This window comes from Scyliorhinus canicula, chromosome 9 (assembly GCF_902713615.1).
Source record: "Scyliorhinus canicula chromosome 9, sScyCan1.1, whole genome shotgun sequence".
Lineage (NCBI taxonomy): Eukaryota > Metazoa > Chordata > Chondrichthyes > Carcharhiniformes > Scyliorhinidae > Scyliorhinus > Scyliorhinus canicula.
The window spans coordinates 159,342,470-159,357,548 of record NC_052154.1 but is presented as its reverse complement, the minus strand read 5'-3'; the positions used below and the strand labels follow the sequence as shown (position 1 = coordinate 159,357,548).

At 46.0% G+C, this 15,079-nt stretch overlaps 1 protein-coding gene across 1 annotated transcript in view; it reads left to right on the top strand.

Annotated features, from left to right (window-relative positions):
* The first annotated feature begins 506 nt into the window (after positions 1-506).
* Positions 507-15,079, top strand: part of LOC119971842 — a 54,901-nt gene continuing 40,328 nt past the window's right edge. The window contains exons 1-3 of the mRNA XM_038808051.1: positions 507-686; positions 7,298-7,660; positions 8,078-8,398. Coding sequence (XP_038663979.1) covers positions 623-686; positions 7,298-7,660; positions 8,078-8,398 — 748 coding nt within the window. The 5' untranslated portion in view covers positions 507-622. The remainder of the gene's footprint in view (positions 687-7,297; positions 7,661-8,077; positions 8,399-15,079) is intronic.

The window sequence follows — 15,079 nt, the reverse complement described above, 5'->3', positions numbered from 1 at the left end:
TTGGACTCTGGGAGGAAACTGGAGCACCCGAGGAAACCCACACACAGGGAGGAAGTGCAAATTCCACACGGTCACCCAAAGCTGGAATTTAACCTGGGATCCTGGAGCGATGAGGTAGCAGTGCTGACAACTGTGTTGTTCCTGCTATCAGATTTAACTTGTTCTCTCAAGGAGTAAATCACCTTCCACTTTGAAAGGCGTATAGCGTGAGCTGAAGTACAGATGGTCTAATCTGATGGAACACATTAAAAATAAACTTGAAGGACTTCTACCTCTTTAGGTTGTTTGGTTCATTTTGTTTAAATAGATTTAAATTGTGTTGTTTCACGCTAGAGGAATTATAGAGAACTGTACATATTCTTATTGAAACGGATATGTTATATAGTGTTTATTAGTATGCTTGATCTGTGTTTTATTTTGTGGTGATGATGGCTTGGGGATTCACATCGACCAAGTTTTCTTTCCCATTCTCCAGTGGTGGAGGCTGCAAGCAGAGGGTGCGCGCGCAGCTCCCCAGCCGCCGGCGGCCGTGCCCGGCAAAAGTGAAACTTGGGCGAGGCAGAGGAGCTTCCTGATTCTGGGCCCTAGCGAGAGAAGCCCGGGACCGGGAGAGGGGGGCGCCATGGGCCGGACCGGGAACTCGTGGCCGCTTCTGGTGGCGCTGGTGACTCTGGCACGGTTTTCAGGTAAAGGACGGGCGGCGGGAGCGGCTGGTGTGAAGCTGGGTTTGGTCGTGGATGTTTCCGCAGGTGTAAATGGACATTGGAGCAGAGCCGACCCTCCCGCATCCTGATGTACCTTTTCGGATTGCAAGTCAATGCAGTTTAGATCAAATGTAAATTCATTGTTCCTGACTTTTTTGTGACGAAGTAGCTTCACTCCAAAAAAACAAGGGGGCAATGTCCATGTTCGCTGTGGACGCAGATCGTGAGAGGGCTATAACCGGATTTGCGCCGGGGAGAACTCACTTTGGGATCGTCTACAATCCCTACAGTGCAGAAGGAGACTATTCGGCCCATCGCTTCTGCACAGGCCCTCTGAAAGAGCACCCTACCTCGTCCCACCCTCCCGCCATGTCCCGTAACCACACGCATTGATCAGTCCAAACCTGTACATCTTTGGGCTGTGGGAGGAAACCGGAGCACCCGGAGGAAACCCACACCGACATGGCGAGAGCGTGCAAACTCCACACAGACGGTGACCTGAGGCTGGCATTGAACCCGGGGCCCTGGTGCTGTGAGGATGCAGTGTTAGCCAGTGTGCCGCTGCCTTGGGTCACCCTGATGCCAGCATGGTGCCTGTGCTTGGTGGGAGACCTGCGCTGACCCGACCTAATGAGTCTTCGGGTGGGGAGGTTGGTGTTCTTGGGAGGAACTTGAGAACAATCCTCATCAATAGCAAAAAAAATTCCGAACATATTATTGGGATTGAGGGCAGACTGAGGGCAGACAAGTCCCCCGAGCCAGATGACCTTCATCCAAGGGTCTTGAAAGAAGTGCCAGCAGAGATAGTGGAATTAATAGTTATAATCCAAAATTCCCTGGATGCGGGAAAGGTTCCAATGGATTGGAAAAATGCTAATTTAAAGCCTTTATTCAAAAAGAGAGTGAGGCAGAATGTAGGAAACCATAGACCAGTTAGTTGAACATGTCATTGGGAAATTGTTGGAATCCATTATTAAGGAAGTAATAACAGGGCATTTGGAAAGTCAGAAGAAAATCCATCCGAGTCAGCATGGTTTTATGCAGGGTAAGTCATGTTTGACTAATTTGCCAGAGTTCTTCGAAGATGTAACAAGCAAAGTGGATAATGGGGTAGATGTAGTATATCTAGACTTCCAGAAGGTATTTGATAAGGTGCCACACAAAAGGTTAATATACAAGGTAAGATCATATGGGATTAGGAACATTTTATTAGCTTGGATAGAGGACTGTTGATCTAACAGTAGGCAGATGGGTATTTTTCTGGTTGGCAAGATGTAACTAGTGGGATGCCAAAGGGTTTGTTCCTTGGGGCCCCTGACTATTTACAATTGTTTTTGACAAATCCCACATAAGAGATCAGTGTGTAAGATTAAAGCACATGGAATTGGGGTAATGTATTGAGATTGATAGAAAACTGGTTGGCAGACAGGAAACAAAGAGTCAGAATTAGCCGGTCTTTTCCAAATGGTAGGCAGTTACTAGTGGGTTACTGCAGGGATCGGTGCTAGGGCGTCAGCTATTCACAACATAAATGATTTAGATGAGGGAACAAATGAAATGGCTCTAAATTTGCAGATGGCACCAAGTTGGGTGGGAGGGTGAGCTGTGAGGAGGATGCAGAGATCCTTCAGTGTAATTTTGACAAGTTGAGTGAGTGGGAAAATGAATGGCAGATGCAGTATCATTTGGAGAAATGTGAGGTTATCATTTTGGCAGCAAAAAACGAGAATGGTTGTAAATTAGGAGGGGGAATGTGCAACGAGACCTGGGCTTCCTCATACACCAGTCACTGAAGGTAAGCATGTGGGTACAGCAGGTGGTAAAGAAGGCAAATGGTATGTTGACCTTCATAGCAAGTGGATTAGAATCCAGGAACAGGGATGTCTTGCTGCAATTATCCAGGACCTTAGTGGGGCCCGATATATTGTGTGCAGTTTTGGTCTCCATTTCTGAAGATAAGTCTCCTCCTTATCAGCAGGGGCTGGTTTAGCACAGGGCTAAATAGCTGACTTTTAAAGCAGACCAAGGCAGGCCAGCAGCGCGGGTTCAATTCCCGTACCAGCCTCCCCGAACAAACGCCGGAATGTGGCGACTCAGGGCTTTCCACAGTAACTTCATTTGAAGCCTACTTGTGACAACAATAAGCGAGTTTTATTTCATTTCAAGAGGGATGTTCTTGCGTGAGAGGGAATGCAGCAAAGGTTACCAGACTGATTCCTGGGAAGGCGGGACTGACGTATGAGGAGAGATTGAATCAGTTAGGATTGTATTTTCTGGAGTTCAGAAGAATGAGGGCGGAATCTCCATAGAAACCTATAAAATTCTAAAGGACAAACAGGATAGATGGAGGAAGGTTGCTCTGATGGTGGGCGTGTCCAGAACCAGGGGTCAAAGTCTGAGGAAACGTGTTAGACTATTTAGGTCAGAGATGAGGCGAAAGTGGTCGGCCTGTGGAGTTTGTTACAACAGGAAGTAGTTGAGGTGAAAACATTGCATGTTTTCAAGAAGCAATTAGATATATCCTGTTATGGCTTTCTTTTTTTTTTTTAAATTTGAGTACCCAATTCATTTTTTTCCAATTAAGGGCAATTTAGCAAGGCCAATCCACCTAGCCTGCACATTTTTGGGTTGTGGGGGCTAGACCCACGCAAACACGGGGCGAATGTGCAAACACCACACGGACAGTGACCCAGAGCCGGGATCGAACCTGGGACCTCGGTTCCGTGAGGCAGCAGGGCTAACCCACTGCGCCACCATGCTGCCCTTGTTATGGCTTTCTTGTGAGATTTAGCAGCCATAGCAGACTCTGGGCTGTATAGACTAATTCTGCTCCTATGTCTCAAGGTTTTATGGAAGGGACGAATGGCCACTCCTCTTTTCTATGTCTATGTAATATATTCATGACTTAGATGTAGGGATAGTAGGTCCTATGGGCAAGTTTGCAGATGATGCTAAAATACAGGATAGTAAGTTGCAATGAGGAAATACAAAATTTACAAATGGATATATGGGAAGGGTGGCATAATGGTATTGTCACTGGACTAGTAAAACCGGAAACCAGGGTAAATGCTCTGGGGATCCAGGATCAAATCTCTCCATTTCAGATGGTGAAAATTCAAATTCGATATAATTCTGGAATTAAAAGTCTAATGATGACCACAAACCACTGTTGAATGTCGTGAAACCCATCTGGTTAACTAAGGTTCTTCAAGGAAATAAATTTGCTGTCCTTATCTGGTTTGGCCTACACGTGACTCCAGACCCACAGCAACGTGATTGACTCTTTCCCCCCCCCCCCCCCCCGAAGGAGCAATTGGGGATGGGCAATAAATGCTGGCCCAGCATGCAATGCCCACGTTCCATGAACTATTAAAAAAATTATAGATTAGATTAGTGGGCCAAAATTTGGCAGATAGAGTTTGTGAGTGTGAGATTATCCATTTTTGTTGGAAAAATGGAAAGCTTATTTATTATCTAAATGGAGAGAAATTTATATTTATTATCTAAATGGAGAGAAATTTCAGAGTGCTTCGCCACAGAGGGATCTGGGTGTCCTCGTGAATGAATTGCAGAAAACTACCTGTTGCACCTGCATGCTAATAAGGAAGACAAATTAAATTTTGACCGTTCATAGCTAAAGGTATAGAGTATAAAGTAATGAAGTGTTGCTCTTGTCTGCAGTCTTTGAACGCAATGACCGTTTGCATTTCAGTACCTTTTGCATTTCAGCACCTGTCATCTTTATTTATTTATTTCAGGAAATATATGTCACCACAAATTATTGCTTAAAATGTGCCACAAATACTGGGGCTGGTTTAGCACAGTGGGCTAAACAGCTGGATTGTAATGCAGAACAAGGCAGCAGCACGAGTTCAACTCTCATACCGGCCTCTCCGAACGGGCGCCGGAATGTGGCGACTAGGGGCTTTTCACGGTAACTTCATTGAAGCCTACTTGTGACAATAAGTTACTATTATTATTTATGACATGTGTACAACACTTTCTCTGGAGTTGCTCCATCCTGGACACAACGTTTTCCTCATGTTGCCTCGGCTATGTCATCTGAAGACATGGCGGGATGCTCCGTCTCGCCAGCTGGCCAATGGGGTTTCCCATTGAGGGAAATCCCTGGGCTGCAGGCACAGTGGAAAATCCCGACAGCTGGGATCCAGCCAACTGTCTTTGGCTACCTGTATACCAGTGACAATCAATTTTACATCACCACCATCTCTGATCTCCCCTGCTTCTCTCAGCATGCTTGTCTTGCACTTAGTCATGGGTGGGCTGCAGATTATTCAAATTGGACATCAATAAAGACAATGCCCCTACCACAGATTCATGTAGAGGTACATTTATCTCAATTGGATCTTATTTTCAACTCCTGTTTTGGGTTGAATCAGACCGTTCACAACTGCAGTGTCCTATTTAGTTCTGAGCTGAATTTCTGACCCCATTTCTGTCCATTCCAAAGGCTGCCTACTTCCACATCTATAATATTCCCTATTTCGGCTTGGATTTAATTTGTTATCGAAGCCTCAATGATGCTTTTGTCAACTCCCAGGCTCTACTATTGTAAAAACACTCATTGCCTGCTCTACACCATCTTTTTATTAATAAATTTTTTTGTACAAAGTATATTATGCACACAGAATAAAATTTGAAATGAAATGAAAATCGCTTATTGTCACAAGTAGGCTTCAAATGAAGTTACTGTGAAAGGCCCCTAATTTATCTACATAGAAGAGAAGAAAAGTTTTTTTTTTAAAAACTGGGACGATATTGCGCACTAGCTCAACAACAGCAACTCTGTACAGTTAGCAATATTTTAAACACATAAGTAGGCAGCTGTTTGGGGCGGTGGGGGGACTGGGGAGGTACATATACATTTGGGTGCCAGAGAAACAATTACATTGGTTATGTCCAATGCAGAGAGGGCAATATGAGAATGGATCTGGTGTTGGTGTTGTTACTTGCTTCTCCCGGTTTTTGCTGCTTGTCGTTGCGCTCACCTCCGCTTCGGCCATTCGTCCCATGTTTTCCTTGCTCTCTGTTCCTGTATTTGCCAAGTTTGTTATAGTCCTTCCGGCTATCATTTCCATGCCTCCCCCCCCCCCCCCCCCCTCCCCTGGTTCCCCTCTATTGTTCCCTGTCTCCTCCTCCTTCCCCCCCCCCCCCCCCCTGTTTTCCTGTTGTTCGTCTTTCTTTTCTCCTAGGTTTAGCTGGTCCCCCCGGTCTATCCCTCTCTCTCACGCCTTGGCTACTTCCCCAGATTCTTGGCTCCCTGGCTGTTCTTCTGCTTGCTCGTTGGCCACAAACAGGTCCCGGAGCAGTTGGGTGAATGGCTCCCATGTTCTGTGGAAGCCGTCGTCTGATCCTTGGATGGAGAATTTGATTTTCTCCATTTGGAGAGATTCTGATCGGTCGGACAGCCAGTCTGCAGCTTTGGGTGGTGCTGCTGACCGCCAGCCGAACAGGATTCTACGGTGGGCGATCAGGGAGGCAAAGGCACTCTGCACCATCTATAAACATCAGTTCACAACAACGCTGGCATTCCCCCCCCCCCCAAAAGTGGTCAGTCCCCAATAGGGTTCCCTGGAGGCACCATTCCTGGAAATGCCAATGTCTCTCACCACCTGGAGGACCTCACCTCTGTGTCGCCGGCATGGTGAGTTTTTGGAAACCAGTAGTGATTCCTGCTGGCATGCTGGAACTTTAGTTAATCCAGAAGCAATGGCATAAAAGCTGTTTTTTGAATATTAAAATCCAAGCAAATGCATGATAATCAGGGTGATGCCTTCACTAGGCGTAAACCTGATTACGTTGCTGGGGGCTGCGGAGCAGATCTCAAAGTGAGATCTCCCGGTGCAAATCCCGTTATGGCGAGATTTAGCAGCCATAACTGTGTATGCGTCCCCTGGTGGGCAGGCCAAAAAAGCGCCCTCCTCTTCTCTGCTAAAGTTTGACTGTGCTTTTGTGAAGCGCTTGGGATGTTATCCTATTTTGAAGGTGTTGTTTTGAAGGTGTTGTATAAATGCAAGCTGTTGTTAAGATGACGGGAAGTATTTTGCTCGTGGGTGTGCTGTGCAAGACTAAATATAAAAAATCCATAGCATCTTTATGAAGAAATATTAGGAAATCTCACAATGGAGTTGTTTTGTGAGATGCACATTCATGCTATGAAAGGAATAACTTTAGGGTCATTAATTTACAACAATTGAAAAACTATAGCACACTAGCACAGTGGTTAGCACTGGTGTTTCACAGCTTCAGGGTCCAAGGTTCGATTCCCGGCTTACATCATTGTGCGGAGTCTGCACGTTCTCCCCATGTCTGCGTGTGTTTCCTGCGGTTTTCTCCCACAAGTCCTGAAAGACGCGCTGACAGGTAATTTGGGCATTCTAAATTCTCCCTCTGTGTACCCGAACAGGTGCCGGATTGGCGACTAGGGGCTTTTCACGATAACTTCATTGCAGTGTTAATGTAATCCTACTTGTGACAATAAAGATTATTAAAAAAAGTGATCATTTTAATTTTGATTTCCCTACTGTTGGATAAATTTTACGTGCTGATAACTTTGGTTTCAATTATTGCAGAGCAAGGTAACCTAATTGTGACAATGAATTCAAGAACTGTGAAAGCCATCGTAAATGAAGATGTTCTCCTCGAATGCCGTGTATCTGGTTATACAAAAGAAATTGACCTTAAAGATGTGGGAGTCCAGTGGCTCTTCCAAGCATTAGGCACACCCGATTCACAAAAACGAGAGGTGTATCAATTCACTAGTGGAAAACATACGCCGTATAGACAAGGAGCAACAATTTTTGATGATGAGTTGAAGAAGGGAATTCCTTCTCTCTTTCTTCCACGTGTGCAATTTAATGAGGAAGGAGATTACACTTGTGTTGTTTTTATAACCCCAGATAATGGAATTGGGAAATCATCAATGACTGTTTCGGGTAAGAGTCACTAACAATTATTTCTTTCTTTGCTCATGCAATCTGTTTAATTGTTACTGCATTAAATTTAAAACAGGTCAGTTCGAACAGGTCATGCAAAGGTATTCAACAATATACCACACACCGGTCTGATATCTAAAATCCCGCAGCTTCGAGTGCACCTTTTTGTTTGTATGAATTTTCTTTGAATTAAACATCCTCAAGTGTCTTGTTTTCTTAGGGTAGAATACCATACGCTTTGCTGATGTATTGCTTTCCCCTACACATTGTAACCCTTTCTCTCGAGTTGTGAGGAAAGGATATGTTCAGCTTTATTGATTTCAATGTGTACAGTCATTACATGACCATGCAATGTGAAATAATGAAAAAAATATGCTCGTATTAAGCATTAAACATCTGTTGTATTGATCTTCACAGCCCAACCAATGGTGAAATTATCCTCACCTGCAATCACAATTGAGAACGGTACAGAGAAGTCAGTGAAGTGTGTCAGTTCTGGCTTTTACCCTGTCTCAATTGAGATGAATTGGAGACAGAAAACAAAAGATGGGGAAAAGATCATTTCAAAACACATCTGCACAGAATCCCCAGTTAAAAATGATGATGGAACCTACAGTGTTTCTAGCCGTTTGAGATTGCGCCCAACTCTCCAAGACAATGGCAATACTTATATATGCTATGTAAACCACCGATCACTTAGTGGAGCTTTACAATTGATGACACAACTGACTGTAAAAGGTAAGTTTAACATTTTGATGTACTTGCACACGAGGCGTGCTTTGTGTTAGAAAATTCAGATACAAAATGAATGCTAAAATTTTGCTCTGATATCACCAAAATGGGAAAAGTTTCTTTCAGTCACATATTTAAAACTGAAAATTCAGTGCTCCGATTCTTTTCAGCTCCTACCACAATTACCGATCTGAACTAAATGACCCCGGTTGAAGGTTTGTGCTTCTGGAATTTGACTAAAAATCTCCTCAATTAAACAGCCTGCCCAGACTGGATGTCAAATTTGTCATATCAGCAGTGGCTGCTTGACTGATGTCTGATTAACTATCGCTCATGAAACTTTCTGGAACAAATATGATGAGGGAAAAAAATACAAGTGTGTAGAGCATTTCAATAGTTCTGATTATATAAAGTCATGGACAGAATTTGTGTTTTATTGTTGTCCTTGATCATAGTATCTTTTATTTATGAGGTATGTGTATTGTATTAAACTCAGTGAATTGTCTTGATTTAAATAATTTCCAGTATCACGCGTTTGTAAATTTAAAGATAAATATTATTTATTATCACACTCTTACCCTGAGGTTTTAACACTCTCACAAGTTATCAAACACAGCATAGATGAGCTGAGGAGAAACGCAATACAATTACAAGTTGTAATGATATTAGTCCCTTTGTAGCAGGCCTGTAGTTTCTTGGCTGAATTGATCTGTAGCTAAAGTTGAGTTTAGGTAAAGCGGAGTATTCTCAATGATCTGTGAGGTTCTTACAGTTGAATTGCCAGGAGGTCAGTTCTCTGGTGAATTTGAAGTTTGAACAGGTTGGGAGGAAGATTCTTCCCCCGCTTTAGCTTTTTTAGATTTTCAGATTTTTTTCCCCCCAGGAATATACTTTATTCATAAAATTTATAGAAGTATATTGCAAAACATTTTGACTTTAAGTTACAGAAAGTGTAATAAAATTAATTTGTCCTCCATACATTATACGCCAAGAATTCAATCTTTAGGCAAAACATCACAAATTGAACATTAAAGTAAGTGACATAGAATTCGACTTTTTTCTATGCAGCATGCTCAACTCTGAGGTCCTTCAATACAATGTCAATACACCTGTGCTCATAATGTACGTTATTTGTCAGGCGTATAGCCAAAGATGTTTAATAAAGTTTCCAGTCCCTCAGTGTACTATGGCTGAAAGGCCTTGGATAACATCCTTTCCCCACTGTGCCTCTGCAGTGGCTGCCCCAAGCTCGTAGTCCTGGCCCTTAGATTGTGCAGTCTGCAATACATGGTTGAGGACAACTCTTGCACTTTAAGACAGCAAATTCCGGGCCGGTCAATGAGTGTCTTTCGCCAAGTTGATGATTTTACTGATGCAGCTGATGTTTACCTTGGTGTGCGTTCCTGGGAACAGCCCATAGAGCACTGGGTCCTGTGTCATAGATCTGCTCAGGAAAAGCCTCAACATAAATCTCTGCATCTTTCTCTGGACCTTGTTTACAAAGGCACATTCCACAAGGAAGTAGACTGTCTCTTTCCCCATCACAGTCATCTTAAGATGGTGTACTCGGGCAGATTTTTTTCAAGGTAATTCTCATCAGACTAACTTCTCCTGTTACTTTCAAACATACTTAAGTGACTGGCCATCCTCATCTAACCGTACTTGATCTAACCTGGATTTAATTCTTGGATTTAACTTTGGTGTTTATCTTGAGCTGCGGTATCCTGTGACTGTATTTCTGGTTTCCTAGCCAGGGCAAACAACCTCTAGGCCTACCCTGTTAAGTCCTTTCAGAATCTTGTATGTTTTAATAAGATCAACTTCCATTCTTCTGAACTCCAAAGAATATAGGCCCAATTTACTTAGCCTCTCATCATAGGACAATCCTCTCAACCCAGCATTCCAGACAAGTGAAGATTTGCTGTATTGCCCCCCAATATAATTATATCTTTCATAAATATGGAGACCAAAACTGCACACAATATTCCAGGAGGGTTCTCACCAAAACACTCTACAATTGTGGCAAGATTTATTTATTCATGTACTCCAATCCCCCTGCAGTAAAGGCCAACATGCTATTTGCCTTTCCAATTGCTTGCTGAACCTGCACATTTAACCATATACGAGGAAACCCAAGTCCTTCTGAACATCAACATTTGCAAGTTTCACACCTTTAAAAAAAAAATCAAAAGAAAATCCTGTTTTTCTATTCTTACAGCCAAACTGAATAACTAAACACTCATTCACATTACACCATCTGCCACTTTGTTGCCCACTCACTTAACCTGCCCATAACTCATTGCAGCCTCTTTTGTGAGCTCCTCACAATTTACATTCCTGGTCAGTTGAAACTCTTCAGACCAACTCCCTTGCCCAGAGGGTTCACTGCAAATACCTCACTCTTGCCAGCGTTTAATCTATATCCTGAAAAAGAACTAAACTTTCTTAGCGCTTCCATTATCTTTCCCACAATAGAGAGAGGGTCCGTGATTGTCTGGGTAAAGGGGCACCAGATGCTCCCGACCTACTCTCTCTATACACTTGCACCTGGTCAACGTGCGATAGCCAATGGCTCAATTGCCAAGACCCAAAGCCAAAATGCTCCAGTACTTCAAAAGTTTACCCCCACTCCACCCAGTCGAACGCTTTCTCTGTGTCCATTGACATGGGAGCGTCCCTTTAAGAAAGTTTTTGTCTAATCACATGGCTTCAGTGATGTCATTTGTGTGGGTGGAGCTGGGCTGTGGCTCTGAGTTTTTACTTTTGCTTTGAGTTTTTGACTGGTTTGAACTGCACAGGTTGAAAGTATCTTTCTCTGTCTTCATTTTAAAAGCTGTCCCAGACTGCTTGGTATCTTAAAGAGATAATTGCTTTCTGGAAGGAATTCAAATCTGCTGTTTGAAAAGGGGAATAGAGTATCAATAACAACAGTCTTATACCAATGAGAATGCAATGTGCTGGCCACGCCTTTGAAAAGGGGTTTCTGGTTTTACTTGGATTTTGTTATTGAATTGGAACAGTTAAGGGGGAATTCATTAAGGATTATACATAGATTTACTGTAGCTGTGTGGGGTATTTATGTTTGTAATTTATAAAACCTCTGGCTGTGTGTGTTTATACAAATGTTAACTAAGTTCTTAGAATAAAGCTTGTTTTTTGATTTGGCTTGTTTCAAACACTAGCTTTCGGAGCACTGCTCCTTCCTCAGGTGAATCACCATTCACCTGAGGAAGGACAAGTGTTCCGAAAGCTAGTGTTTGAAACAAACCTGTTGGACTTTAACCTGATGTTGTAAGTCTTTTTTAAAAAAAAATGATTTTTATTCAAATTTTTCGACAACAAATTTTCTCCCAACAATAAAATAAACAAGGCGTAGAAAAAACAGAAACAAAAGCCCCTTCCCCCTCCATACAAAGCAATAAATTAACAACACAAAAAGAAAGAAAATAAAATAACAAACATGTAGTTGCAAACCAAACCCCCTTAACAGACTGATAGCCCCCCCCCCCCCGGGCCTGGTTGCTGCTGAAATTGACCACCCTCTAACACTCCACCGGGAAATCAAGAAAAGGCTGACACCGCGTAAAGAACCCTTGCACCGACACCCTCAGGGCAAACCTGACCCCCTCCAGTTTAATGAACCCAGCCATGTCGCTGATCCAAGATTCCGGGCTCAGGGGCTTCGCGTCCCTCCACTGTAACAAGATTCTGCGCCGGGCTACTAGGGACGCAAAGGCCAGAATACCAGCCTCTCTCGCCTCCTGCACTCCCGGCTCCGATGCCACCCCAAAAATAGCGAGCCCCCAGCCCGGTTCCACCCTGGAACCGACCACCCTGAACAGGATCCCCGCCACCCCCTTCCAGAAACCCTCCAAAGCCGGACACACCCAGAACATATGGGCCTCTACACCTCCCACACCTGTCCTCACCCCTAAAGAATCAGCTCAACTTGGTCCCAGTCATATACGCCCTATGCAGCACCTTCAGCTGAATTAAGCTGAGCCGAGCGCAAGAAGAGGACGAATTCACCCTCCCCAGGGCGTCTGCCCACGTCCCCTCGTCGATCTCCTCCCCAGCTCCTCCTCCCACTTCACTTTCAGCTCCTCCATCGAGGCCTCCTCCCCCCTCCTGCATCACCTGATAAATTGCAGAGATCCTACCCTCACCGACCCATGTCCCCGAGAGCACCCTATCCTGCACCCTCCTTGGCGGCAGTAGCGGGAAACTCCGCCACCTGCCGCCTAACAAACGCCCTAACCTGCATATACCTGAAAGTATTCCCGTGGGGGAAGACCCCACTTCCCCTCCAACTCCTCTAAAGTCGCAAACTTCCCGTCGAGGTAGAGGTCCCCCATCCGCATGATGCTGCCCTATACCAACTCAAAAACCCACCATCTATTCTCCCTGGTGCAAACCGATGGTTGCCCCGTATCGGGGTCCAGATTGAGGCCTTCACCTCCCCGCTATGCCGCCTCCACTGGCCCCAAATTATGAGGGAAGCCACCACTACTGGGCTCGTAGAATACCTTGCCGGGGGGGGAGTGGGAGCAGGGGCCGTCACCAGTGCCTCACACAGGACGTCACCTCCATCCTCTTCCATGCGTTACCCTCCCTCTCCATCACCCACCTACGGATCATCGCCACATTTGCAGCCCAGTAGTACCCACACAGGTTGGGCAACGCCAAACCACCTACCTCCCTGCCTCGCTCCAAGAATACCCTCCTCACTCTCAGGGTCTTCTGCGCCCACACAAACCCCAGAATACTCTTATTCACCCTCCTAAAAAAAGCCTTTGGGATCAAGATGGGCAGACACTGGAAGAGAAACAAAAACCTCGGGAGCACTGTCATCTTAACCGACTGGACCCTGCCCGCCAAGGAGAGTGGCAACGCATCCCACCTCCTGAACTCCTCCTCCATCTGTTCCACCAGCCTCAAAGTTTAGCCTAATGAAGGGCTCCTCTCCGTCCTCTTCAACGGGAGCTCCCCTATCTCCCTCTCCTGGTCCCCCAAGTGCAGCACAAACAGCTCACTCTTTCCCACATTGAGCTTATAGCCCGAAAAATCCCCAAACTCCCCAAGTATCCTCAACACCTCAGGCATCCCCCCCCGCCGGGTCCGCAATGTACAATAGTAAATCATCCGCGTACAACGACAGCCGGTGCTCCCCCCTCCCAATCCCCCTCCAGGTCTTCAAATCCCTCAGTGCCATGGCCAAGGGTTTAATCGCTAACGCGAAGAGCAGGGGAGACGAGGGGCACCCCTGCCTCGTCTCCCGGGACAACCGAAAATCCTCCGACCTCCTCCCGTTTGTCACCACGCTCGCTACCGGAGCACTATACAGCAGCTTCACCCACCTAATGAATCCCTCACCAAACCTAAATCTCCTCAGCACCTCCCACAGGTAGCTCCACTCCACCCTATCGAAGGCCTTCTCCGCATCCATCGATGCTACTATTTCCGCCTCCCCATCCGCAGCCGACATCATTATAACATTAAGTAGCCGCCGCACATTGACATTCAGCTGCCTCCCCTTCACAAACCCCGTTTGGTCCTCGTGGATAACCAGCAGGACCACATCTTCCACCCTCCTGGACAGTATCTTAGCCAACAACTTTACGTCCACGTTGAGGAGCGAGATTGGCCTGTAAGACCCACACTGGAGGGGGTCCTTATCCCGCTTCAGAATCAGTGAAATTATTGCGCTGGACATCGTCACAAAGCCCCCCCCCCCCCCCCCCCTCGCCTCATTCAGGGTCCTCACTAACAGCGGGCCCAGCAGGTCTGAGAACTTCTTATAAAATTCCACCGGAAACCCATCAGGTCCCGGTGCTTTCCCTGTCTGCATGCTCCCCAGCGCCTCAGTCAGCTCCTCCGACTTGACTGGGGCCCCCATCCCCTCCACCCGCTCCTCGTCCACTCTTGGGAACTCCAGCTTGTCTAGAAAGTGGTCCATCCCGCCCCCCTCCCTAGGGTGCACCGACCGGTACAGCTCCTCGTAGAAGGACCTGAACACCCCATTAATGTCCCTAGCACCCCGCACCAGGTTCCCTCCTACATCCCTAACACCCCCTATCTCTCTCGCTGCCTCCCGCTTCCGGAGCTGGTGGGCCAGCATCTGACTTGCCTTCTCCCCGTACTCGTACACCGCTCCCTGTGCCCTCCTCCACTGCGCCTCCGCCTTCCGGGTGGTCAGTATATCGAACTCCGCTTGGAGACTACGTCGCTTCCTCAAAAGCCCCTCGTCCGGGACATCCGCATACCTCCTGTCCATCCTTACCATTTCTTCCACCAACCTCTCCCTCTCAGCCCTCTCCCCCCTTTCCCTGTAGCTCGAATAGATATCAGCTCCCCTCTAACCACCGCCTTCAACGCTTCCCAGACCACCCCAGCTTGCACCTCCCCATTATCATTAGCTTCCAAATACCCCTCTATGCACCTACGGACCCACCCACATACTTCCTCCTCGGACAGAAGCCCCACATCTAGCCTCCACAGCGGGCGTTGATCCTTCCCCTGCCCCAGCTCCAGGTCCACCAAATGCAGAGCGTGGTCAGATATGGACTATCGCCGAATACTCCGCCCCCACCATTCTCGGGATTAGCGCCCTGCTGAGTACAAAAAAAATCAAACAGGGAATAAGCCTTATGGACATGGGAGAAAAAGGAGAACTCTCTATCTCCCGGC